General features: G+C 45.7%; 1 protein-coding gene across 1 annotated transcript in view; it reads left to right on the forward strand.

The window, feature by feature from the left end:
* LOC126144848 (solute carrier family 22 member 7-like) overlaps nucleotides 1–22,145 on the forward strand; it is a 213,456-nt gene extending 191,311 nt beyond the window's left edge. Inside the window, exons 10-11 of the mRNA XM_049915516.1 lie at nucleotides 13,504–13,691; nucleotides 21,665–22,145. Of these exons, the coding sequence (XP_049771473.1) occupies nucleotides 13,504–13,691; nucleotides 21,665–21,907 (431 nt within the window). The 3' untranslated portion in view covers nucleotides 21,908–22,145. The remainder of the gene's footprint in view (nucleotides 1–13,503; nucleotides 13,692–21,664) is intronic.
* Nucleotides 22,146–22,204: the final 59 nt, after the last annotated feature.

The raw sequence follows: 22,204 nt of genomic DNA on the forward strand, positions 1-22,204 counted from the left end.
CAGTGCGGAACTGTATCGAACGCCTTCCGGAAGTAAAGGAAAATGGCATCTACCTGGGAGCCTGTGTCTAATATTTTCTGGGTCTCATGAACAAGTAAAGCGAGTTGGGTCTCACACGATCGCTGTTTCCGGAATCCATGTTGATACCTACAGAGTAGATTCTGGGTTTCCAGAAATGACATGACACGCGAGCCAAAAACATGTTCTAAAATTCTACAACAGACCGACCGATGCCAGAGATATAGGCCTATACGTTTGCGCATCTGCTCGACGACCCTTCTTGTAAACTGGGACTACCTGTGCTTTTTTCCAATCATTTGGAACCTTCCGTTCCTCTAGAGACTTGCGGTACACGGCTGTTAGAAGGGGGTTCAAATGGTTCAAATGGCTCTGAGCACTATGAGACTTAACTTTTGAGGTCATCAGTCGCCTAGAACTTAGAACTAACTAAACCTAACTAACCTAAGGACAGCACACACATCCATGCCCGAGGCAGGATTCGAACCTGCGACCGTAGCGGTCGCTTGGTTCCAGACTGTAGCGCCTAGAACCGCACGGCCACTCTGGCCGGCTTAGAAGGGTGGCAAGTTCTTTCGCGTACTCTGTGTAGAATCGAATTGGTACCCCGTCAGGTCCAGTGGACTTTCCTCTGTTGAGTGATTTCAGTTGCTTTTCTGTTCCTTGGACACTTATTTCGATGTCATATGCAAATGGTCTCTAAGTAGCTGAACATAACCATTCCCAGTCAATGATCGGTTCATTTGGACCTGATGACCCAGTACATTCCACGTAAATACAGCCCACACCATTGTGGAGCCACCACAAGCTTGCACAATGCCTTGTTGACAACTTGGATCCATTGCTTCGTGGGATCTGCGCCACATTCGAACCCTACCATCAACTTTTACTAACGATAATCGGGACACATTTGTCCAGATCACGGTTTTTCAGTCGTCTAAGCTCCAACTGGTATAGTCACAAGGAATGGTGAAGTGCAGCAGGCGATGTCGTTCTGTTAACAAAGACACTCCCGTCGCTCGTCTCTTTCCATAGCCTATTAACGCCAGATTGCACCGCACTTTACTAACGGACACGTTCGGTGTACGTTCCACATTGATTTCTACGATTATTTCACGCAGTGTTGCTTGTCTGCTAGCACTGACAACTCTCCATAGACCTTGCTGCTCTCGGTCATTAAGTGAAGGCCGTCAGCAACTGCGCTGTCTGTGGTAAGAGTTAGTGCCTGCAATTTGGTATTCTTGGCATAGTCTCAACATTGTGGGTCTCCCTAACGATTTCGGAAATGGAATGTCCCATGCGTCTAGCTCCAGCTACACTCCATGAAAATCTGTTAACTCCTGTCATGCGGCCATAATCACGTCGGAAACCCTTTTACATGAATCACCTGAGTAGAAATGACAGCTGCACCAATGCACTGCCCTCTTATACCTTGAGTGCGCTATAATACCACCATCTATACACGTGCATATCACTGTGCGATAACTTCTGTCACCTCATTGTATACTCGAGAACATGGTGCAGAGATCCGGACACACTGAGATTCAAAAAATACAGATTCTGCATCAGTTGTTCAATGCACATCAAAAGGCAGAGGGTGCATATGGTATGGCCTTATTTTCTCATCTTAATTATTCTGAAATTCGTGATGGTGTATTCAGGCAATAGCAGTCATAACACCTCATGAAAGAGCAAGTATCCCCGACAGTACTGGCAAGAAACTTCCTGGCAGATTAAAACTGTGTACCCGACCGAGACTCGAACTCGGGACCTTTGCCTTTCGCGGGCAAGTGCTCTACCATCTGAGCTACCGAAGCACGACTCACGTCCGGTCCTCACAACTTTACATCTGCCAGTATCTCGTCTCCTACCTTCCAAACTTTAGAGAAGCTCTCCTGCGAACCTTGCAGAACTAGCACTCCTGAAAGAAAGGATATAGCGGAGACATGGCTTAGCCACAGCCTGGGGGATGTTTCCAGAATGAGATAGTACCGGGCGTGAGTCGTGCTTCGGTAGCTCAGATGGTAGAGCACTTGCCCGCGAAAGGCAAAGGTCCCGAGTTCGATCCTCGGTCGGGTACACAGTTTTAATCTGCCAGGAAGTTTCATATCAGCGCACACTCCGCTGCAGAATGAAAATCTCATTCTGGAGTACTGGCAAGCTTTTTAAGTACGAAATAGACGGGAGAGAGAAGTGATCAGTTTTTCTTATTTCTTTATTTATCGTATAGTGTACTGTAAGAGCTTTTGAATCACAAGAACCGCTATATACATACAAAGATTACTAAACTAATACACTTCGGCACAGCTCTCCAGCTTAATATAACACAAATGGCAACTGCTATATGCAAATATCAAGGTAATTTCCATAGTTTATCACACAACTTGTAACTGTCAGATAATCTTCAAAAGGACCTTCGAACGTTGTTGACACAACATGAGTAACTGTCGTTCACCACGACTGTCAAAAGATGGCGATGAAAATTGTGGAAAGGGTCTGCACACCTTTCAGACCCATGCAGATGTGATACGGAATAGCCGACACTGCCTGACGCTGATCAGATCCAGTGGCTTCTCCTGGATGCGGGGCAGTTTCAGGCATTATGGAGGAAAGTTTTGCAGCCAACAGCAGCACCCTCCACCATGCGCAATCTGGTGTATTGCGGAATGTAGAATATAGATGTACGTAGAATAATGTAGTGATGGAAGGACAGAAAAGAAGAGAATGGAAGCATTTCAGACGTGAATTACTGAAGCACGTGAAAACACGTCGTCGTCCGTGCGGCGAGATTACGAATGTATCGTCTGCATATCGAAAAAAGCAAGAGGGCATGTAGGCTGCCGACTCGAGAGCTTCTTCTTCAAAAGCCTCCATGAACATATTGGCCACTACTGGTGATAACGGACAGCCCATTGCCACTCCTGTTTGTTCATAGTAGTTCCCATCCAACAGAAAGTATGTTGACGTAAGTACGAATTCGAAAACTTTCGTTACTGATGGTCCGAATTTTTCTCCTATGAGGCTTAGGGAGTCTCTTAGAGGTACTCTAGAAAAGAGGGATACCACGTCAAAGCTCACCATGAGGTCTTCTTGGCCCAATCGGGAGGTCTGGAGCTGCTGGACGAAATGCGCGGAGTTTCTGATGTGGTGCTGACATGTGGCCACAAAGGGACTGAGCATCGACGTCAGATGTTTTGCTAATTCATATGTTGGTAGTCCGTAAAGTCTAGGAGGTGCAGCTGCTCGTGGACGAAGTTTCTTCACCGTCTTCTTGTCTTCGAAGGTGTGCTGCAGAAGCTCAGTAGTCTTCCTTGTCACTCTGTTGGTAGGATCGTCTTCGATTCTCCGGTAGGTGTCGTCTTCTAATAGGTCGTACAATTTTTGCTTGTATACATTACATGGTAATAGGACCGTGCAATTCACTTTATCTGCTTGGAGGACGACAGTCTCGGCATATTCTCGGAGCCGCTTCAGTGCTTTCCTCTCTTCCTCGGAGATCTTTGGCTTCGAGGGAGCCGCCCTGGTGAGTACACGGCATTTTTCCCGTCGTACTTTCTCTGCGGCGTCACGTGGGAGTGCAAGATCTGCCGCGGGGCGCCGCACTTCCCCCACCACCCAGCGCCACCCTTCCCCCACCACCGACCGCGGACCGCTCGGAAGCGCCCAGACGGAGGCTGCTGGAGAGGGGTGGAGATTATATAAAGTCGGCATCCATCAGAGATCAATCACTCGCTGAGTAGCAGTCGAGGGTTGAGCATCGCTCCTCTCACTCGCGTACTGTCAGCCATAGGCCCCCGCTTGCACGGGAGTAAAAACAGAAGTGTTCTCCGGCTCTGTTTTTATTAAAACATTGACGGGCACTTGCGCCTAGGTCTTTGCACGGACGGCACTGGGAAAAACATTTGCATGGCGTCGCCTGGGAAAGTTGTCGTGTCTTCTCGTCGTTGTGGTATGCCGAGCTTAGGTGGCGCCTTGCGGTCGCGGCGATCTCTTTCCGCCGACGACGCAAGGCGTGCTTTCTTGTTGCCGCGGGCCGCGCGGCCGGCCGTCTCTAGCACCTCAGCTGCCGCAGAGTCAGTCTCTGCCCCCCCCCCCCCCCAAGAACAGGGAAAAAGTAGGCCAGGACCTGGAAGCGGGCCGCGGAACCACAGAAATGTTTTCCGCCGCCCCCGTTCAGAATTCCGCGTCTGCCATCGTTATAGTAGGGTCAGCAATGCCACCGGAAAACCCAACGGTGACAACAAAAGTGGCAACTGACGATAACCTGGCAGCAAGCCCCCTTTCGGCTACCGACATGGCAAAATTACACAAAACGCAGACAGACAAATACATCGTCAGGATTTGCGATCCCGCCCCTCCCTCCCCTCTCCTCAGCCCTCTCCTGCTTGCCCACGGCTGTAACCGCCTTGCCGACCACATCCGCAGCCTGAATGGCAAGCAGAAGCCCAGTCAACCGACTAAAATCCTACCCAAACCCGCAACTGCCACCCAACCTCCTACCCGATCCCAGTTCCTCAAATCCCCCCCACTCAAGTCCACCACATCAAAGCAACGGCGTGTAAGGAAAGACCAAAAGGAGAAGCTCTCCAAGGGGAAAAAGCACTCCACCACCACCACCCCCACCCCAACCACTTCCACACCCTCTGAGGAGCCAGCGCCCCCGACAGCACCTGTCGTCGCACTGGGAGGGGACCAGGAAACACCGGCACTGGAAGGGAACCGCGTAACCGGGCAGGACTCGGATGGTTTCGTGCTGGCGAGGAAAACCTTTCGCCAGCCGAGGGCCCCGCTGGCCCGGGGAGTGGAACCCACCCCGAACAGGTTCCAGGCGGTGGCCGATAAGCCAGAGGCACCTCAAGACACAACAACACAAACACAAAACCAGGTCACCCACCACCTCCCTCCGATCGTCGCTGAGTTCACTCAGAACTACGAGGAACTGTTCGAAATGTTAAAGACATAAATCGGGGGAGGAAATTTCACGGCAAAACCTGCTGGTGGTGACAAAATAAAAATAACATTACTGACACTCGAGCACTACACCACAATAAAATCACTTCTCTGCAACAAAAACATACCCCACTACACTTTCCCCACAACAAAAACACGTAATAAAACATAGTTATCAGAGACCTACCAAGACGAGTGGCCTCCCAGGCGATCAAAACAGACCTGACTGCCCAGGGGTACATCGTCAAGGCGGTCCAACAAATGGGACACATAGGGAGCAAATGGCCCTTGTATCAGGTCACACTTCCAGACGTCCCACAAAATAAAAGGGACATTAAGATGATCCTGGCGGTCCCTGTGACCACTGAACCACTGCGCCGCAAAAACAAGACGGTGCAGTGCTTCAGATGCCAGGGCCTCATCCACATTGCGGCACACTGCTCCATGGCAGTGAGGTGCAGGAAATGCGCCGAGGCCCATGACACGAGAACTTGCAACATCAAACACACGGACCCGCAAATAAGGTGCGTGCTGTGTGGGAAAAACCACACAGCGGGTTACCAAGGTTGCGAGGTCCATAAAAGACACTCACAGCAGGCAAAGGGCGCAAAGGCCGCCCCAAACACACGAAAAGTAAACACCACGAACCCATCCAGACACACAAGAAACCAAAACATGACAACACACACAGACAAGGCCTGGGTAAAACCAAGGCCAGATACACCAAGGGCAACATATGCGGAAGTGGTTTCTCCCCAGAGGAATCATGAAAGCATTGCCCAACCACCCCAACGCCAGACAGTCGCGATACACAAACCAGGGAAAGACCCTCTATTCCCGCAGCATGACAGGCCGATTAGCCTCTTGCCAACTCTCAGCAAGATCTATGAGCGCCTCCTGCTAAGACCCATACAAGAACATATTACCAGAGAGCAAATTCTGCCGGATTTCCAATTTGGATTCCGGCAGAACCACTCTGCCCCACAGCAGGTCATGAGAATGATTGAAGCAGCCACAGAGGGCTTCAACCACAGAGGCTACTGCGGGATAGTGCTACTAGACGTAGCCAAAGCCTTTGATTCAGTATGGCATAGAGGGCTACTCTACAAGTTGTACACACAAGGGTTTCCCGGGAGAATAGTTCAGCTAATCAAGAGCTACCTCTCGAATAGGACTTTCTCCGTCAAAGTAGAAACTGCCACCTCCACCAGAAGGCGTATTCGTGCCGGGGTGCCGCAGGGATCGGTCCTGGGGCCCGTATTGTACAGTTTGTACACTGCGGACACTCCAACGGCCCCCCTGGTGCACACCGCGCAGTACGCGGACGACACAGCCTTCTACACAAGAAATGCGAACAAGGACCTGGTCATTCGTAGGCTACAAAGGGTTTTAGACGACACAGAAACCTGGGCCCGTCGCTGGCGCATCACCATCAATTCTGAAAAGACGCAGGCAATGCTGATTACCCGAAGGCTCGGAAGGCGCAAAACTCCTCAACGTCCCCACCTCCACCTAAATGGAACCCAACTCCCCTGGCGCAGAACCGCCAAGTACCTTGGCGTAACCTTGGACTCTCGTCTTACGTGGAAACCCCACATAGACGAGGTCCACAGGAAGGTCTGCGCCAGAATGTCCATCCTATAACCTATCCTGAACACAACCAGCTTCCTTCCCTGCCCAGTAGCAGTAAATGTATACCAGGCCCTGATCCGGCCGGTAATGGAGTATGCGTGCCCTGTCTGGGGATAAGAACCGCGCCCTCAGAAGGGCACTACATCTACCACTTGGATTCCCCACAGACGACCTGCACGCCGCAACCGAAATCCCACTCCTGAGAGAGCGTTTCCAGGATCTGGCAAGGGCCTTCTATGAAGGTTCCTCCAGATCCGGAAATGCACTCATCCACTCCCTAGGTCGGTATGACATGTCCCGCGATAAGCACAAGCGCCCTATGACGATCTTCGACGATTAAGTCGAAGAGAAAATCCCAACACCCAATCCCTAATCCAGTTCCTTCCCATATAACACCAATCATCTCGCCTACCCCAGGCAAGCACCAGACACATTCACAACAATTCATCACATATCACAGACACCAAAAATATATAGAAAAAACACACACACACGTACACAGGGGAGTAAAAGTCAAAAGGCTACAAACTCCCCCTCACACTTCCCCAAAGAGGGGAATGTATTAGATGAGAGCAGCAGCAGAGATCAGATCAATCAGACACCAAGAACGCCTGAAGATGGCAAGAAGTCGGCTTGCCGAAATATCGAGCCTTTTGGACGACGCTACCCGGCTGAATACCCGAGAAATTTTCAAGATTTCTGTACGCCGGGAAAACCTCAGATCACACAACTGTCTCTGTCTTACACGGTGTTGCTGACTCTTTCAGATGCAGTCACGAACTGGGGCTTATCTCTTGCACGCTCAACCCTCTATTGACCTGCAGTTTGAGGGCGCTGCTGTGCTTACAAGGGAACCTCCCCATCGCAACCCCCTCAGATTTAGCTATAAGTTGGCACAGTGGATAGGCCTTGAAAAATTGAACACAGATCAATCGAGAAAACAGGAAGAAGTTGTTAGGAACTACGAAAAAAATAAGCAAAATATACAAACTGAGTAGTCCATGCGCAAGATAGGCAACTTCAAGGATAACGTGAGCTTAGTAGCGCCGTGGTCCTGGGGTTAGCGTGAGCAGTTGTAGAACGAGAGGTCCTTGGTTCAAGTCTTCCCTCGAGGGAAAATTTTACTATCTTTATTTTCGCAAAGTTATGATCTGTCCGTTCGTTCATTGACGTCTCTATTCACTGTAATTAGCTTAGTGTATGTGTTTTTCGACAGCACCGCAAAACCGTGCGATTAGTAGACGAAGGGACGTGCCTCTCCAATGGGAACTGAAAACATTTGATCGCTAGGTCATAGGTCAACCGATTCCTCCACAGGAAAACACGACTGATATATTCTATACGACACTGGTGACGGAATGCGCGTCACATGACAGGAATATGTTGTCGACCCACCTAACTTGTACACTTGGCGCATGGGTTCAAATGGCTCTGAGCACTATGGATCTTAACTGCTGAGGTCATCAGTCCCCTAGAACTTAGAACTACTTAAACGTAAGTAACCTAAGGACATCACACACATCCATGCCCGAGGGAGGATTCGAACTTGTGGATGTGGTATGGAGGGGCAAGTGATGAGTACACCGCTCTCCGGCCATTTTGTCGCCTTTCCAGACCGTGGTGAGGCCACTTTTCTCACACAAGTAGCTCCCCAACTGGAATCGCAAGGATGAGTGCACTCCGTACGAGACCCCCTACCGAGGAAAAATCGTTGACAGTACTGGGAATCGAACCTGGATCCCCCGTATGGCAGCCATATGTGCTGATCATTTAGCTATGCAGTCGGACTGTTTCTTCTACCATGTAATAAAAATCACTAAACAAGAGACGATATCCGCATTTCCGCTACAAACCTGGCATATTGGGTTATTTTTTTCGTCAGACCAAACAAAGTAAGTAACGTTAGATTTTCTACTCCTGTTACTGTACAGCTTGGCTTTGTGCACTATCATTGTGAGAACAACCGAGTTTTCCCCGAATCCGGTGATGCATGTTGCAAGTTGTCACTGGGTCTACGGATATACTTTTTCCAAATGCTTTTGACAGCCACTCAGTATCCCCTCTAGATGAGCAGGTCGCCTCACCCCGATTCAAATGCATGATAACGATGTAACAGCAAGGAAACGGAAGCGAAGGTTGGCCCTCACATGTGAATCGTAGCTATGGGTATTGTACAAAATTAATGAGCGTGGAAGGTGCACTGCAGACAAGTGGCTACTGGAACCAAACGAGAATTCAGAAACAGTGCGATTTATTGACAAATTAGTCACATTTGTATTTTTAGTTGACAAATACAAGTAAATAAATTCTGTATTTTAGAAGAACTGAGTGTAGAATCTGAGTACACTTATATAATCACGTTAAATGTTAGGTTGAGTGGTATGGTTAATAAAGGAATTGAGATTACTCTGGCAACAAAGCTTCGCACAGAATCTAGCTGAATTTAAACATTAGATCGTGCTCATCATGATGATTGCATCGACGTCACAAGTGGGTTGGATCAGCATGCAAGAAAACGCAACAACAAAGTCATAGGCAAAAGGTCAATTACAAAACGTGATCGATTAATTACCCAGTGTCAAAACGCGTCTATTTCCTCCTGTATATTACCTGGTCGCCACATTGGCACGTAAACTTACACAAGTTGAACTGTGCTGAGGTGAGATGATGTTACAGCAGGTGATGGAGTGATACACGCCACGTTACATCAGCTACTGCTCTCTCCACCTCAGGTGTTTTTGCGAAGTCCACGATCAGTGTGCCTCAGGTGGAGGCTTAGTTCCATCATTAAAAAGTTGTGGCTTCTGTTCCTGCCCTCGCGATGCCGCCAAAATTGTGTGCAAGCCAATCTAAATGAACGACTCTAGCTCTGCCAGTGGGAAATATCGTCTCAAAAATGGTGCGTTCACTACGCAAAGTAGCCTGATGATTTTTGAGAAGTTGCGAATTCCGACGAATGGTAAGAATAGTCAGCCACTGTTCCCATACGCCGCCCAACGGTAACACAGCCTCACCTGTCCACTAATACTCCATGTGGAGAGTGTTTGTCACAATGTTGACCAACAATTTACAAGCGACATATGTCCTTAATTTTATATTACCAGTGTTGTAGCAAGCGACATTTTAGGCTACGCTGCAGTTTTTACTCCTTTTTCTTGTTTTATGACATTTCCTTCTGGCAGCACGTAGTCGATACAGTTTTGCTTTGTTTCATCCTTTGCTAAGTGATTATTTCTTTTTCGGTACTCTGGTGAGAAACCATTGACTCTGAAGGTCTTAAGCGTGTATCAAAAAGAACTGCGCAAACTTACACGGCTGAAAATACACGATAACTGAAGCACAAATGTCCCACTAAACACCGGTGCGCAAACGAGGTGCTTGCGTGATACTCACTACTGTGTCGTTCGAAGCCGCCACTGACGTCATTGTAAACATCGTCCGGTTTCTCCCTTGCGCACTCGAGGCCGTCCTACGTTCGCTGTTTACACAATGGAACATTGCCCAGAGGTGGAGTTGGAATCACACCAAGCGCGCAGAACGTATAGGACGGATACAGTACTCAGTCTCAGAGGGTAACAGTCGCGTCTCAGGAGTGCTACTTGCTCAAAAATGTTCAAATGTGTGTGAAATCTTATGGGACTTAACTGCTAAGGTCATCAGTCCCTAAGCTTACACACTACTTAACCTAAAACATGACAGAAACACACGTTCCCATCATAATAAAATCCTCTCTGTTCCACTGCATCGCTCAGTCGCCTTCTCCAAGTCCTTTACAGTAGCGGGAACCCGACTCTGGAATAACCTCCCTCGGTATGTTAGAGAACTTAAAAACATGTCCAGCTTCAAAAAACAGTTAATGACGTATCTACTTAAGCAACAGTAATGCTTTCCTTTGTACACAAATGCACTTCATCTCATTACTTCCCTCTTTCCCCCTCCTTAAGTCTCCCTCCCCAAAAACTCGCTATACTAGTAAACATCTACCTTACACACCAAGATATTAATGTACATCTGCACAAATCTTCATTACTATTGCCAATTTTTCTCATGTTTATCATTATTATTTAACTTTTTTTTTACTGTTACTATTATTAGTTTTATCATAATTTGTATGTATAGCACCTGTCGTAAAAATACTGCCAGTACTTACTTTATTAGGTCTTAGTCATTATTCTTTATTCATATTGTGACTAGAGTAATCTAATTTTCTTATTTAAAGTATTGTCATCATGTAACTCTGATGTGTGAAATGCTGCATGTGTGAAACACTGGTCCGATGTAAGAGAGGGCCTGATGGCCCTAATCTGATCAGGTTAAATAAATAAATAAATAAATAAATAAATAAATAAATAAATTATCCTGAGGACAAACACTCACCCATGCTCGAGGGAGGACACGAACCTCCGCCGGGACCAGCCGCTCAGTCCACGACTGAAGCGCCTAAGACCGCACAGCTAATCCTGCGCGGCAGTGCACCGTCTGCTGTGTTGTAGTTACAATGGAACCGTACAGTAACGAAGAGTATGCGGATATGCATTTCGTGTACGGTAGGGCTAATAGCACTGCACGGGAGGCTGGACCCTTGTACCAAGAAACATATACTGATCGAAGACACCCCGAAAGTCGTATATTTACAAGGGTCCATCAGCGCCTAAGAGAACACGGGGGTTTTGCACATGGTAGAGCAGGAGGTAGGCTTGCTCGCATTACGCCTGAGGTTAAGGATATGGTGTTGGAAGCAGTGCAGCCCTCTGCAGGGACTTCGAAGAGAAGAATTGCCACACAAGTGCCTGTTCTAAGTCACAGTTGTGTATAGAAAATTTTACATCGCAATTTACTGTGCCCTTACCACCTCCAACGAGTTGAATGTCTCAATGATGTGGACTTAGTTTTGTCAGTGGCTGCAACAGCAGGCTGTAGTCGATCCTCGTTTCACATGTAACATTTTATTTAAAGACGAAGCAGGATTCACATGCGATGGTGTGTTTAACTATCATAATACACATTTCTGGTGTGATACCCACGTGCTGTTCATGAGTCACCACATCAGCAACGTTTCTCACTTAATGTGTGGTTAGGGGTACTAGGCGATCAACTCATTGGGCCACACATTCTTCCACCACAACTTAATGGACGGAGGTACCTTAGCTTTCTGCGGCGTCATCTTCCAGGATTGTTTGAGAACGTTCACCCACAGCAACCTCAGAGTATGTGGTACATGCTTGATGGAGCTCCGGCACATTTTGCTGCTGGCGCGAGACGGCATCTAACGTGCAGATACTGGCAAAGATGAATAGCTCGAGGCGGACCTGTACCTTGGCCTCCAAGATAACCTGATCTAAATCCTTTGGATTTTTGCGTTAGGGTCACCTCAAAAGCAAAGTATACACCACACCAGTTAACACGGTTGAAGAACTGGAGCAGATAGTTGTCCGTGCTTGTCAAGAATTCCAGAATGATCCAGCGGTTTTCGAAAGGAATGAAATTCGTTGCAGAGACAAGCACAGTATCGCATCCAGATGCAAGGAAAACACTTCGAACACTTCCTTTAACAGGTACCCCATACGTCAAATGCGAACTAATTGCGACGTTCAACCCAATAGTAAAGTCTAAATTTCAAATTAATGTGTACTAACTACGACGATGTTTGCAATGACGTCAGTGGCGGCTTGGGACCATACAGTCGTGATTATCTCGCAAGCGGCTCGTTTGCTGACCAGTGTTTACACACTTACACACTTACGAACTGTATCTTACAATTAAAGGGAAACACGCATAGGCTTCAGCTGTCAGACTGCACCTCCGATACGTCGGTCGTTCACAATGGTACCCCCCCCCCCCCCTCCACCCACACACCTAGCGCGTGTCTGTGAAGCTACAAGCCAAGTTACTTTGAGCGCAGTCTTCTACATAAACTGCAAAAGTAATTTTACCTGGTAATTTAATTACAGAACGTTAATGAAATTTGAGGAGATCGAGAAAGCGTTATTTTTTGCATTCTTCGTTTAATAAAAAAAAATATTTCGGTACCCTTAGTTTCGGGTTAAACGTTTTTCACTGTATGTGCATCAGAATTTTAGCTATCATCGTAATACATGCATTCATACTGGTGGCCTTTAGCGTAAGCGGTTACTACGAAAAATGGTTCAATTGGCTCTGCGCACTATGGGGCTTAACCATCTGACGTCTTTAGTCCCCTAGACTTAAAACTACTTAAACCTAACTAACCTAAGGACAGCACACACATCCATGATTCGAACCTGCGACCGTAGCGGTCACGCGGTTCCAGACTGAAGCGCCTAGAACCGCTCGGCCACACGGGCCGGCGATTACTACGACCACAGATTGTAGCTTTAATTATGTCTATACAAAACCAAATAATAAATACTCTTGCATGTGTGGTGTCTGTTTCTTCTCACGTTTCAGAATAATAGTAATATCTAGGCCCTGGCAGCACTTCACGATATATCCAGTGTGGATGCAACCTAGGTCCAACATGTTGCAGGAACCATGAGAAATACTGTGAGGAGTGAGGAAACTGAACAGGGGGGGGGGGGGGGCACAACGAAAGTAGTGTGCGACAAGCTGGGACTTCAGGTTGGGTGCGAAGCGTTCCTGGGTAGCCGACCCGTTAACGCGACCGCTTGCATAAAATGGGAAATCAGGCAAAAATTTTCACTTGTCGCCATTGAATTATTTCAACGCCTTCGTGTGGCTGACGTCGGTATTTCTCTTTCTTGCAATATAATAATTTCCGACCCTTAGATCCTTTCTTCAGTCAGTGTAGGCTCCTCTACTGCTGTACAAGTTTCACCCTTACGAGACACCAACGAAGCGCGTGGGAACGTTGGCGCCGCTCACCATTAGGACAGCAGAGCAGTACAGTTGCTGGTTTGTTGTCAGGCTGGGACATGGTGTGGGCGGAGATGACGCTGCTGGCGCTGAGCAAGGCGTTCATCTGCGCCGCCTTCTGCCCGCTGCACGTGCTGGCGCTCGAGACGTTCCCCACGTGTCTGCGCCAGACGGGCATCTCCTTCTACAGCATGCTGGGGGCCGCTGCTAGCGTCGCCTCGCCCTACCTCGTCTTCCAGGTAACCCCTCCTCTACTTCTGTCTCTTCACAGGCGTCTCATTCCCCCCTCACCCCACATGGGTGGAGGGGCGGACTGTCAGAGCACCACAAGTATCCCGCTTTTCAACCATTTGGACTTAAAATGCATAAATTCGAAACGTAATTAAAAAGGTGAGATGCTTACGAGTGCTTAAAGAACTACACTACTGACCATTAAAATTGCTACACCACGAAGATGACGTGCTACAGACGCGAAATTTAACCGACAGGAAGAAGATGCTGTGATGTGCAAATATTTAGCTATTCAGAGCATTCACACAAGGTTGGCACTGGTGGCGACACCTACAACGTGAGGACATGAGGAAAGTTTCCAACCGATTTCTCATACACAAACAGTAGTTGACCGGCGTTGCCTGGTGAAACGTTGTTGTGATGCCTCGTGTAAGGAGGAGAAATGCGTACCATCACGTTTCCGACTTTGATAAAGGACGGATTGTAGACTATCACGATTGCGGTTTATCGTATCGCGACAATGCTGCTCGCGTTGGTCGAGATCCAATGACTGTTAGCAGAATATTGAATCGGTGGGTTCAGGAGGGTAATACGGAACGCCGTGCTGCATCCCAACGGCCTCGTATCACTAGCAGTCGAGATGACAGGCATCTTATCCGCATGGCTGTAACGGATCGTGCAGCCACGTCTCGATCGCTGAGTCAACAGATGGGGACGTTTGCAAGACAACAACCATCTGTACGAACAGTTCGACGACGTTTGCAGCAGCATGAACTATCAGCTCGGAGACCATGGCTGCGGTTATCCTGGACGCTGCATCACAGCGCCTGCGATGGTGTACTCAACGACGAACCTTGGTGCACGAATGGAAAAACTTCGTTTTTCCGGATGAATCCAGGTTCTGTTTACAGCATCATGATGGTCGCATCCGAGTTTGGTGACATCGCGGTGAACACACATTTGGAAGCGTGTATTCGTCACCACCATACTGGCGTATCATCCGGCGTGATGGTATGGGGTGACATTGGTTACACGTCTGGTCACCTCTTGTTCGCATTGACGTCACTTTAACAGTGGATGTTACATTACAGATGTGTTACGACCCGTGGCTCTACCCTTCATTCGATCCCTGCGAAACCCTACATTTCAGCAGGATAACGCACGACCGCATGTTGCAGGTCCCGTACGGCCTTTCTGGATACAGGAAATGAACGTCTGGTCAATGGTGGCCGAGAAACTGGCTCGGCCCAATACGCCAGTCACTACTTGATGAACTGTGGTATCGTATTGAAGCTGCATGGGCAGTTGTATCTGTACACGCCATCCGTTATTACGGCCAGAGGTGGTTGTTCTGGGTACTGATTTCTCAGGATCTATGCACCCAAATTGCGTGAAAATGTAATCACATGTCAATTCTAGTGTAATATATTTGTCCAATGAATACCCGTTTATCATCTGCATTTCTTCATGATGTAGCAATTTTAATGGCCAGTAGTGCATTAAAAGATGAATTTTGTCTACGGCAGGTAAGCTGTAGCATCTCTTTATTTCGTGAATAGTTGAAGTTATCGGTAACTGGTAATATATGGAAAATAATGTAATTTTGTTTCACATTTAATCCTCCTAACTACTGTGTGAACCGAGATACTGAAACACTATTAAAAACAAAACCATTTTGCTCCTTGGTTGTTGTACAATCACTATCATTTGAGTCATAAGATCAGCTGTTTTGGTGATGTGACATTTTCATTTGCTAGTTCGATCATTGTAATTTTACCCTGTCTTGCTGTAGTTGGTGTATGCGGAAATGAGTCTGTTATTTAAATACACTCGAATGAGAACGATGCTACATACTCATCAATGGTTTAAAATAACATTACTGCTTTAGTGGTGCACACGAGAAATGATGGGAGTCGATCTTTGTGACAACGGAACAACTGGCAGAGCTTCTACACAGCTGATTCCCATCTCTCTCGCTTGATTGCTTTCGTGATGGTTCGCTGCAGACTCTCCATCTTCTTGAGCTTCCATTCCCAATGATGGCAACAGCCACTCCATCCTCCATACACACTGTGTGCCTCTATCACTGGCTGCCAGAAGCCAATCACACCCATTTTGACAGATGCGAATGCTCCGTGGCCAACTTCCGGATGTAAACAAGACCAGACGATGTGCTATGGATGACTGGGTGCCACATGCAGAGTCTTGCCCTGCCGTTACTTCCCATGGCGCTGGCTCCAAGATGTTGACACTTCCTTGCCCCACACCAGACTGCTCTCTTCTGTCACATACGGCTGCTCCTCGCCTTGCCTTGGCTTGCTCAGCTATTTTGCAATTTTGTATTTGCCGTGACGTGGCTTGAACGCATCACCAGCACTGACGTCAACAGACAAGCAGGATGGTACTTCAGCTGAACGTTCAATCACTAATTCACCACACAGTGGCATATGTGAGTAAACATTAACACTCACATTACACAAAACACTGCATTACGTGGGTGGGTTCGACGCATACGGGGTAGTGTCAAATATATCCCTGTAGAGCAATGTGCTGTGTGATGCATTTCGAGTTTCTATGGTTGTGTATGTATGTCACTACGGGAGTAATGTAACTTCAAATTGTTGATGAGCATTGAATGCAGTTCTCGCTCGAGTCCGCTATGACAGCGGCAATATATATTTCAACGACAGAAGCACATTTGTATACACCCATCACAGTGTAACATTACAATGATGATGATGTCTGGTTTGTGGGGCGCTCAACTGCACAGTCATCATAACCTGTGCAAAGTCCCAATTTTTTCACAGACGAATTTTTGCACAGTCCTATCTAGTCACTGTCGCGAATGATGAGGATGATGATAAAATGATGACGACAATACAAACACCCAGTCCCCAGGCAGAGAAAATCCCCAACCCTGACGGGAATCGAACACAGGACCCTGTGATCCAGAGGCAGCAATGCTAGCCTCTTCTGTTTTTTAAATCTCATTTTGTTCGTTTAAGTTGTTGCATCTGCTCGGGGCTGACGTCGCAAGACACCCGTTTAAATTCGTCGTCGATCCATTAACTCAGTTTTTTCATTACAGAGGGAAGCTAACCCTCTGACCGAACAGGCTGAGCTACCGTACCGGCGTCTCTAGACCACGACCTGCGGACGTGTAACATTACGATGACAGGTCTAGCACTTGAAAATGGCATATTGCCGACATCAGCTGATAACATGATACAGGTGAATGTGGTCGTACTACAGCCAGGAGGAAAATTTAATGCTATTTTAATAATTTTGTGGCTCCGGCATCCTATATGGAAAATCGTTACTGAAGCTCTATGGTTTTTTTAAAAAATAGAAGCATTCGAAAGCTGTTGATGACGTGAGTACAGTGACGTAAAGCTTGCTATAGTGCGTGTAAAATAAGTTGCGACTTTTGACAGCTCAGTACGGAGCGAGAGGAGGGAAGCGTAGTTGCCAGAATGTGCTGGGCGCGTCACCAAGGGACCACAGTATACGGTATGCTAAAGTATACTCGGCACGGAACCTTCCAGGCTCGCTTGACAGTGTTAACTGAAAGCCGTGCAAGCTTACCTATCTTTCTCAAATGTTTTTGAGGAAACCATTCGGTAAAAACTCCAATCCTCTCACTTCTTATAATTTAATTCGTCAGCTTCGTGATGAACCGGCTATTATTTCGTTAATGGTCATAGTCATTGTGATATTTCGATAGTAGGTAATTTACTGCAAAAAATTCTTAATTTGCAGTGAAAAATAGGTATCGCTATGAATTTGTGTTTGGTGCGTGATAGGTCACATGTTGCTGCATATTAAATGTAGTAGGTAGATAATTATCCTTTAAACTTCTAAGGATATTGCCGTTTGTATCCAATTTAGAGAAAATTTAATGTATTTAAAGCGCTCCGTGACGAACTCGTGCGTCACTGAAAAAACTAGAATAAAACATTCATGAATCTCTCGTGTCTCATAAATGGTTTGAAGTATCCAAACAGGATTCTGGCAAATGATAGCGCGCAAAGACGAGAGTGTTGTGCCGTACGATTAATATGCGGAACTTCCATATCTACTGCGATATTCAAACTATAATGTAATTATTGAGAGCTATCGATACTTGGTGAAACGAGAACTGCTGTGGGTTTTGCGACAATGTAAGTGAAGAAATTACAAGCTCGTTTTTATACTAAGAATGGGCTGTTTCATGAACTATTGACCTGACTAGCATTCAGTTGCTAGTATAATATTACACTCTTTCAGGATTCTGTCGCAATTTCAACTGCATTAGAATGTTAGTGAGATCAATATTTATGAACTCTGCTGTGTTTTGACAAACGAAGCAGATTTGAACATGGCAACAAGAGAAGTAAAGTATTCATTGAAACTCGTTACAGTCCTTCATGAATCAATGTCTCCTGAACTACCTTCTTGGTATGGCTGACAAATCAAGACCAGTGCTGTCGCGGAACATTTTCAGTGGCTTCTTTGGTCAGCATTTAAACTTCACTGAGAGTAAACTTCTTGTTTCTTTTTTTGCCACATTACTTTTCACCTAGGCCCATATGCTCTGTCGCATTTAAATGAGCATAATACGGAGGAAGCCTGATTAAATTATTATCTTTACCGTTAGCCAGTTCGCTGCTCCGGTAGCGTGAAGTTTTGGCTTGTACAGCAATACAGGTTCCATTATCTTCGCCTTATACATGCTAGGTTCCCCGTTAGCCAGTTCGCTGCTCCGGTAGCGTGAAGTTTTGGCTTGTACAGCAATACAGGTTCCATTATCTTCGCCTTACACATGCTAGGTTCACCTTTTCCTTATGGAACATTTCTTTGTAGCTGAAAAATATCCGTTTTCCTTCACTGTATTGTTGAAACTTTATGCATCACGACAGAGTGATAATGCGTTTTGTCGATTACATTTGTCGGATTCCGGGAAATGTTTTGCAGCAGAAAACGTTGATGCATCTAATGCGTCCTGTTTATTCATGGTCTGGCAACAGGGGCGCTTTACTAGCCGGTCCACTGGTGGCATGGTGGGGAAACCCGTCTCCCCATTGGTGTTACCTGGGCAACAGCGTCACGTCCCGCTCCAGTCAGCCAAACGTCAAACCTCGCAACTAATTTTAAACACACTGTAACTGAGGCGTTGATACTGTTCTCAAAAGTATCTGAGACATGGATCTAAATTGAAAGGCAAGGCAATCGGAGTCGGCTATTGCAGTGAGAACACCGGCAAGTGTGGCTCTTGGGCCACACTCCGTCGTTGTATCGAGCATTTCCCATGTTTACTTGTATTCACAAGAGTTGTTCGCTTTGACATGAGTATGTACGTAACTTCTGAAACACTTTCCCCGAGCACCTTCTGATACACTAGAAGCTATAATATAGTTTACAACTCTTGTAGCTGATCCTGTATCTATGATGTATAAAGTAGGGCGGAAAGGCAATAGTTTTGGTCTTAGTAGTGCAGGCTTCCCATCTTGCTGCATATAACGACAGATTCTCACATGACAGGCCTGCTTGGGGGAGTTTATGCCGCAAATAGAATCCACATTCCTTGCGATTAAGTTTCAGCACGTATTTCAGTCTTAAGAGAATTAACTAAATGACGTGCCCCTCTGTATACTATGGTTTGCCAGAAACCCCACTTTGCTATTATGAACCGTTCACGAAACAAAAGGGTAGTTGCATCTCAACAGACCTCACCCTTTATTCAAATATAGTAATTAAAATTATAAATTTGAAACTTGACATGTCTGCTTCTGCGTGGAGATGTATAACAGTGGCTTCCCTATAACACATAATTCCACAACATTACCAGTTCAGAACTCTCACTCTGCATTCGTAATAATTTCCTGTCGGAGACTGCTTCTATTCATGAAACTACAATCAAATTTAGTACAGCTTTTTGGTAATGATAAACGACATTAAGGGTCAATAAAATTATTTATTGTCATCAAAACACCAGTCTTAAAAAGGTCGCTGCTGACCCTCCAGAGACTAACATCGGGTATAATTAATATAAAACAAATATCTTTGCAAGATGAGACGCCTAATATATTTGTTGTAGATAAATAGTCAAGAGAGATACCCTTGTTCATTTATGAATCACCTATGGTTGTAACAGGTCTACTCCAAATAAAGCTTAAGTAAAGTGCTTTATTAAAGAAACCTCTCAGATTTTATTGTTTGAATAGATAGTAATGATAGGTACTGAAGCTCTGGGAAAACTATATAATTGTATGTACTGTGTCTTGCCAAAATTTAGTGTTAATCTAATTTGTTGATATTTTCATAGTCAGTAGTCATATTCATATCAGTAGGATGTGTTACTGTTTTTTTTTAATTTCCGTATATGTATTTTACAAGTCGAAAATAATTAACATGTATCAAGTAGGATAGAGGACTCGAATATAAACCTACATGGTTGCTTCAAATTCAGAATTCCTGCCACCAAGTAATGGACATGAAAAACATACACAGCCATTTCTATCGTGTGCCTACGTTGATTACTATCGTATCTTACCAAAATGTAACGACAGTCTTTTTGTTCTGAACATTTGGTCGATGTTTTAGACTTTTCCGTTACCTGTCCTTTCTATAAGAGGAATAGTAGTATCTCTCTCAAACTACCATAATTTTATCAACTGTATTAAGGAAAATATTTTCACCTGCGTCATTGCAAGTCGAAGTTCGTTAATATGTATTAGGAACAGCACAAAATACAAATGTGCTCTTCGATAGGCCATAACAGATGGCGTCAAATTCAGAAAGCCTTTGGCCATGAGATGGATATGAAACTCATTCACTATGTTTTCTATCACACCTTATTTACAGGATGGCCTGTAGTTATGTACAGTTCGTTTCACTGACTGTAGCATTTGTAATTCTGGATAGATAGTTTCGATATGGTAACAATGTGTAGTCTGAGCGTGGGGATAACGGTTACTGGACTTACAACCATTAGTGCAAGCCAGACAGCATGGCGGAGCAGTTGTCTCTGAAACAGGGTGCGCATTGAGGTGCGTTTGTATACTGCAACAAACAATTACGCGGAGGTGAGACGGAGGATGACAGTCGAGTTTGGAGGAAATGGCGCATCTGTGTTAACAATCGCTAAAAATAAACAATAAATTTGACACTACTGGTAGCATTTTGCATGCGATGGGAGAGGGTAGGCCGCAGAGTATGCATACTGATTATAAAAGGTCTTGTGTGGTGGAAGCCATTAACTCGTCCCATGATAAGCAGGAATCCCATTAGCGCATGTCCAAAGAGTTGAATATTTCACGCACAACACTGCAGGGAGTAACGAAGGATCTAATATTTAAGCTATATCAGCTTCGTTGGACAAAATATCTTAACGAGGATGATCCGAATATGCGCTTGGAGTATGCAGAAAAACGGCTGGGAATGGCGAAGGAAAAGCAAGGTTTGCAAGAACACGTCGGAGTGTTTTGAAGGACAAAGTGTATGAACACCACATACAGAATTTTGCCGAACTACAAGAAGCTATCACAGACGAGTTTTACCGGATAGCAATAGGGTCTGTTACGCTGTTTGTGACAATGTTGATCTTCGTCTCCAAGCATGTATCGATTTGGATGGTGTGTTGGTGGACCACGCCATGGAAAAGAGAAATTAAGTCTCTTTTAAGGCTATGAGAGTAATGTGTTTACGTTCAATTTTATGTTAAATTACTTTACTAGTTTCTTTCTGTAGTCTTTTAAATATCATTTACATGTTTGTGTGCCACAGATTACGTTAAAATGCGTTATAATAACCCAGTTGTCGCTGATTTTCTCTCCTTGACAGTGTCTGGAGCGTTCATAAACCAAAAGTGATATGGATCGTTAGCTTCAGTTGTACTTTTCATTTACATAACTGACAGTGATAAACGTCTTTTTTTCGTCTATTGCATTAAGACCTTCTGTGTAATGTGGGAATATTTCTAACATTGTTCTGTATGTTACAGGGTCAAAACAAAGATGTTCAGATTCCGTTCCTAGTAATGTCTGCACTAGCTTCAATCGGCTCAATTCCCGCCTTCTTCCTCAAAGAGACGAGGAAACGGCAAATGCCAGAGACCTTGGCAGACGTCAACAGAATGAAAAAGGCATTGAAAGTGAGGAAACTCTCGGCGCCAGATCTGACACCAGAGTACGTCAGCAACGGCAACGTCGGAGAAGATGGAAACAGCCAACGCGGCCTACCTTAAGTTGCTGTTAGGGTTGTAGAACTGCAGAAGTACTACCACCGTGAAAACAGAAAAGTAAAACTTGTAACAAAACTAGATACAATTTGTGAGTATGGTTAATCACGGAGACCGCAAATACTGAGCTCTCCTTCAAAAATCCAGACTGTTTCAACTCTTGTATTATTTTAATACTCTGTACACAATAAGTTTTCTAACATTGTGATCTCTAACAAGAATTAAAAAAGTTGTGAATTTGAAATATTGTTCCTCAGTGAGCTATGAGCCTAGCCCCATGTCGTGGTGGCTGCGGCGTTCTGT

This window comes from Schistocerca cancellata, chromosome 2 (assembly GCF_023864275.1).
Source record: "Schistocerca cancellata isolate TAMUIC-IGC-003103 chromosome 2, iqSchCanc2.1, whole genome shotgun sequence".
Lineage (NCBI taxonomy): Eukaryota > Metazoa > Arthropoda > Insecta > Orthoptera > Acrididae > Schistocerca > Schistocerca cancellata.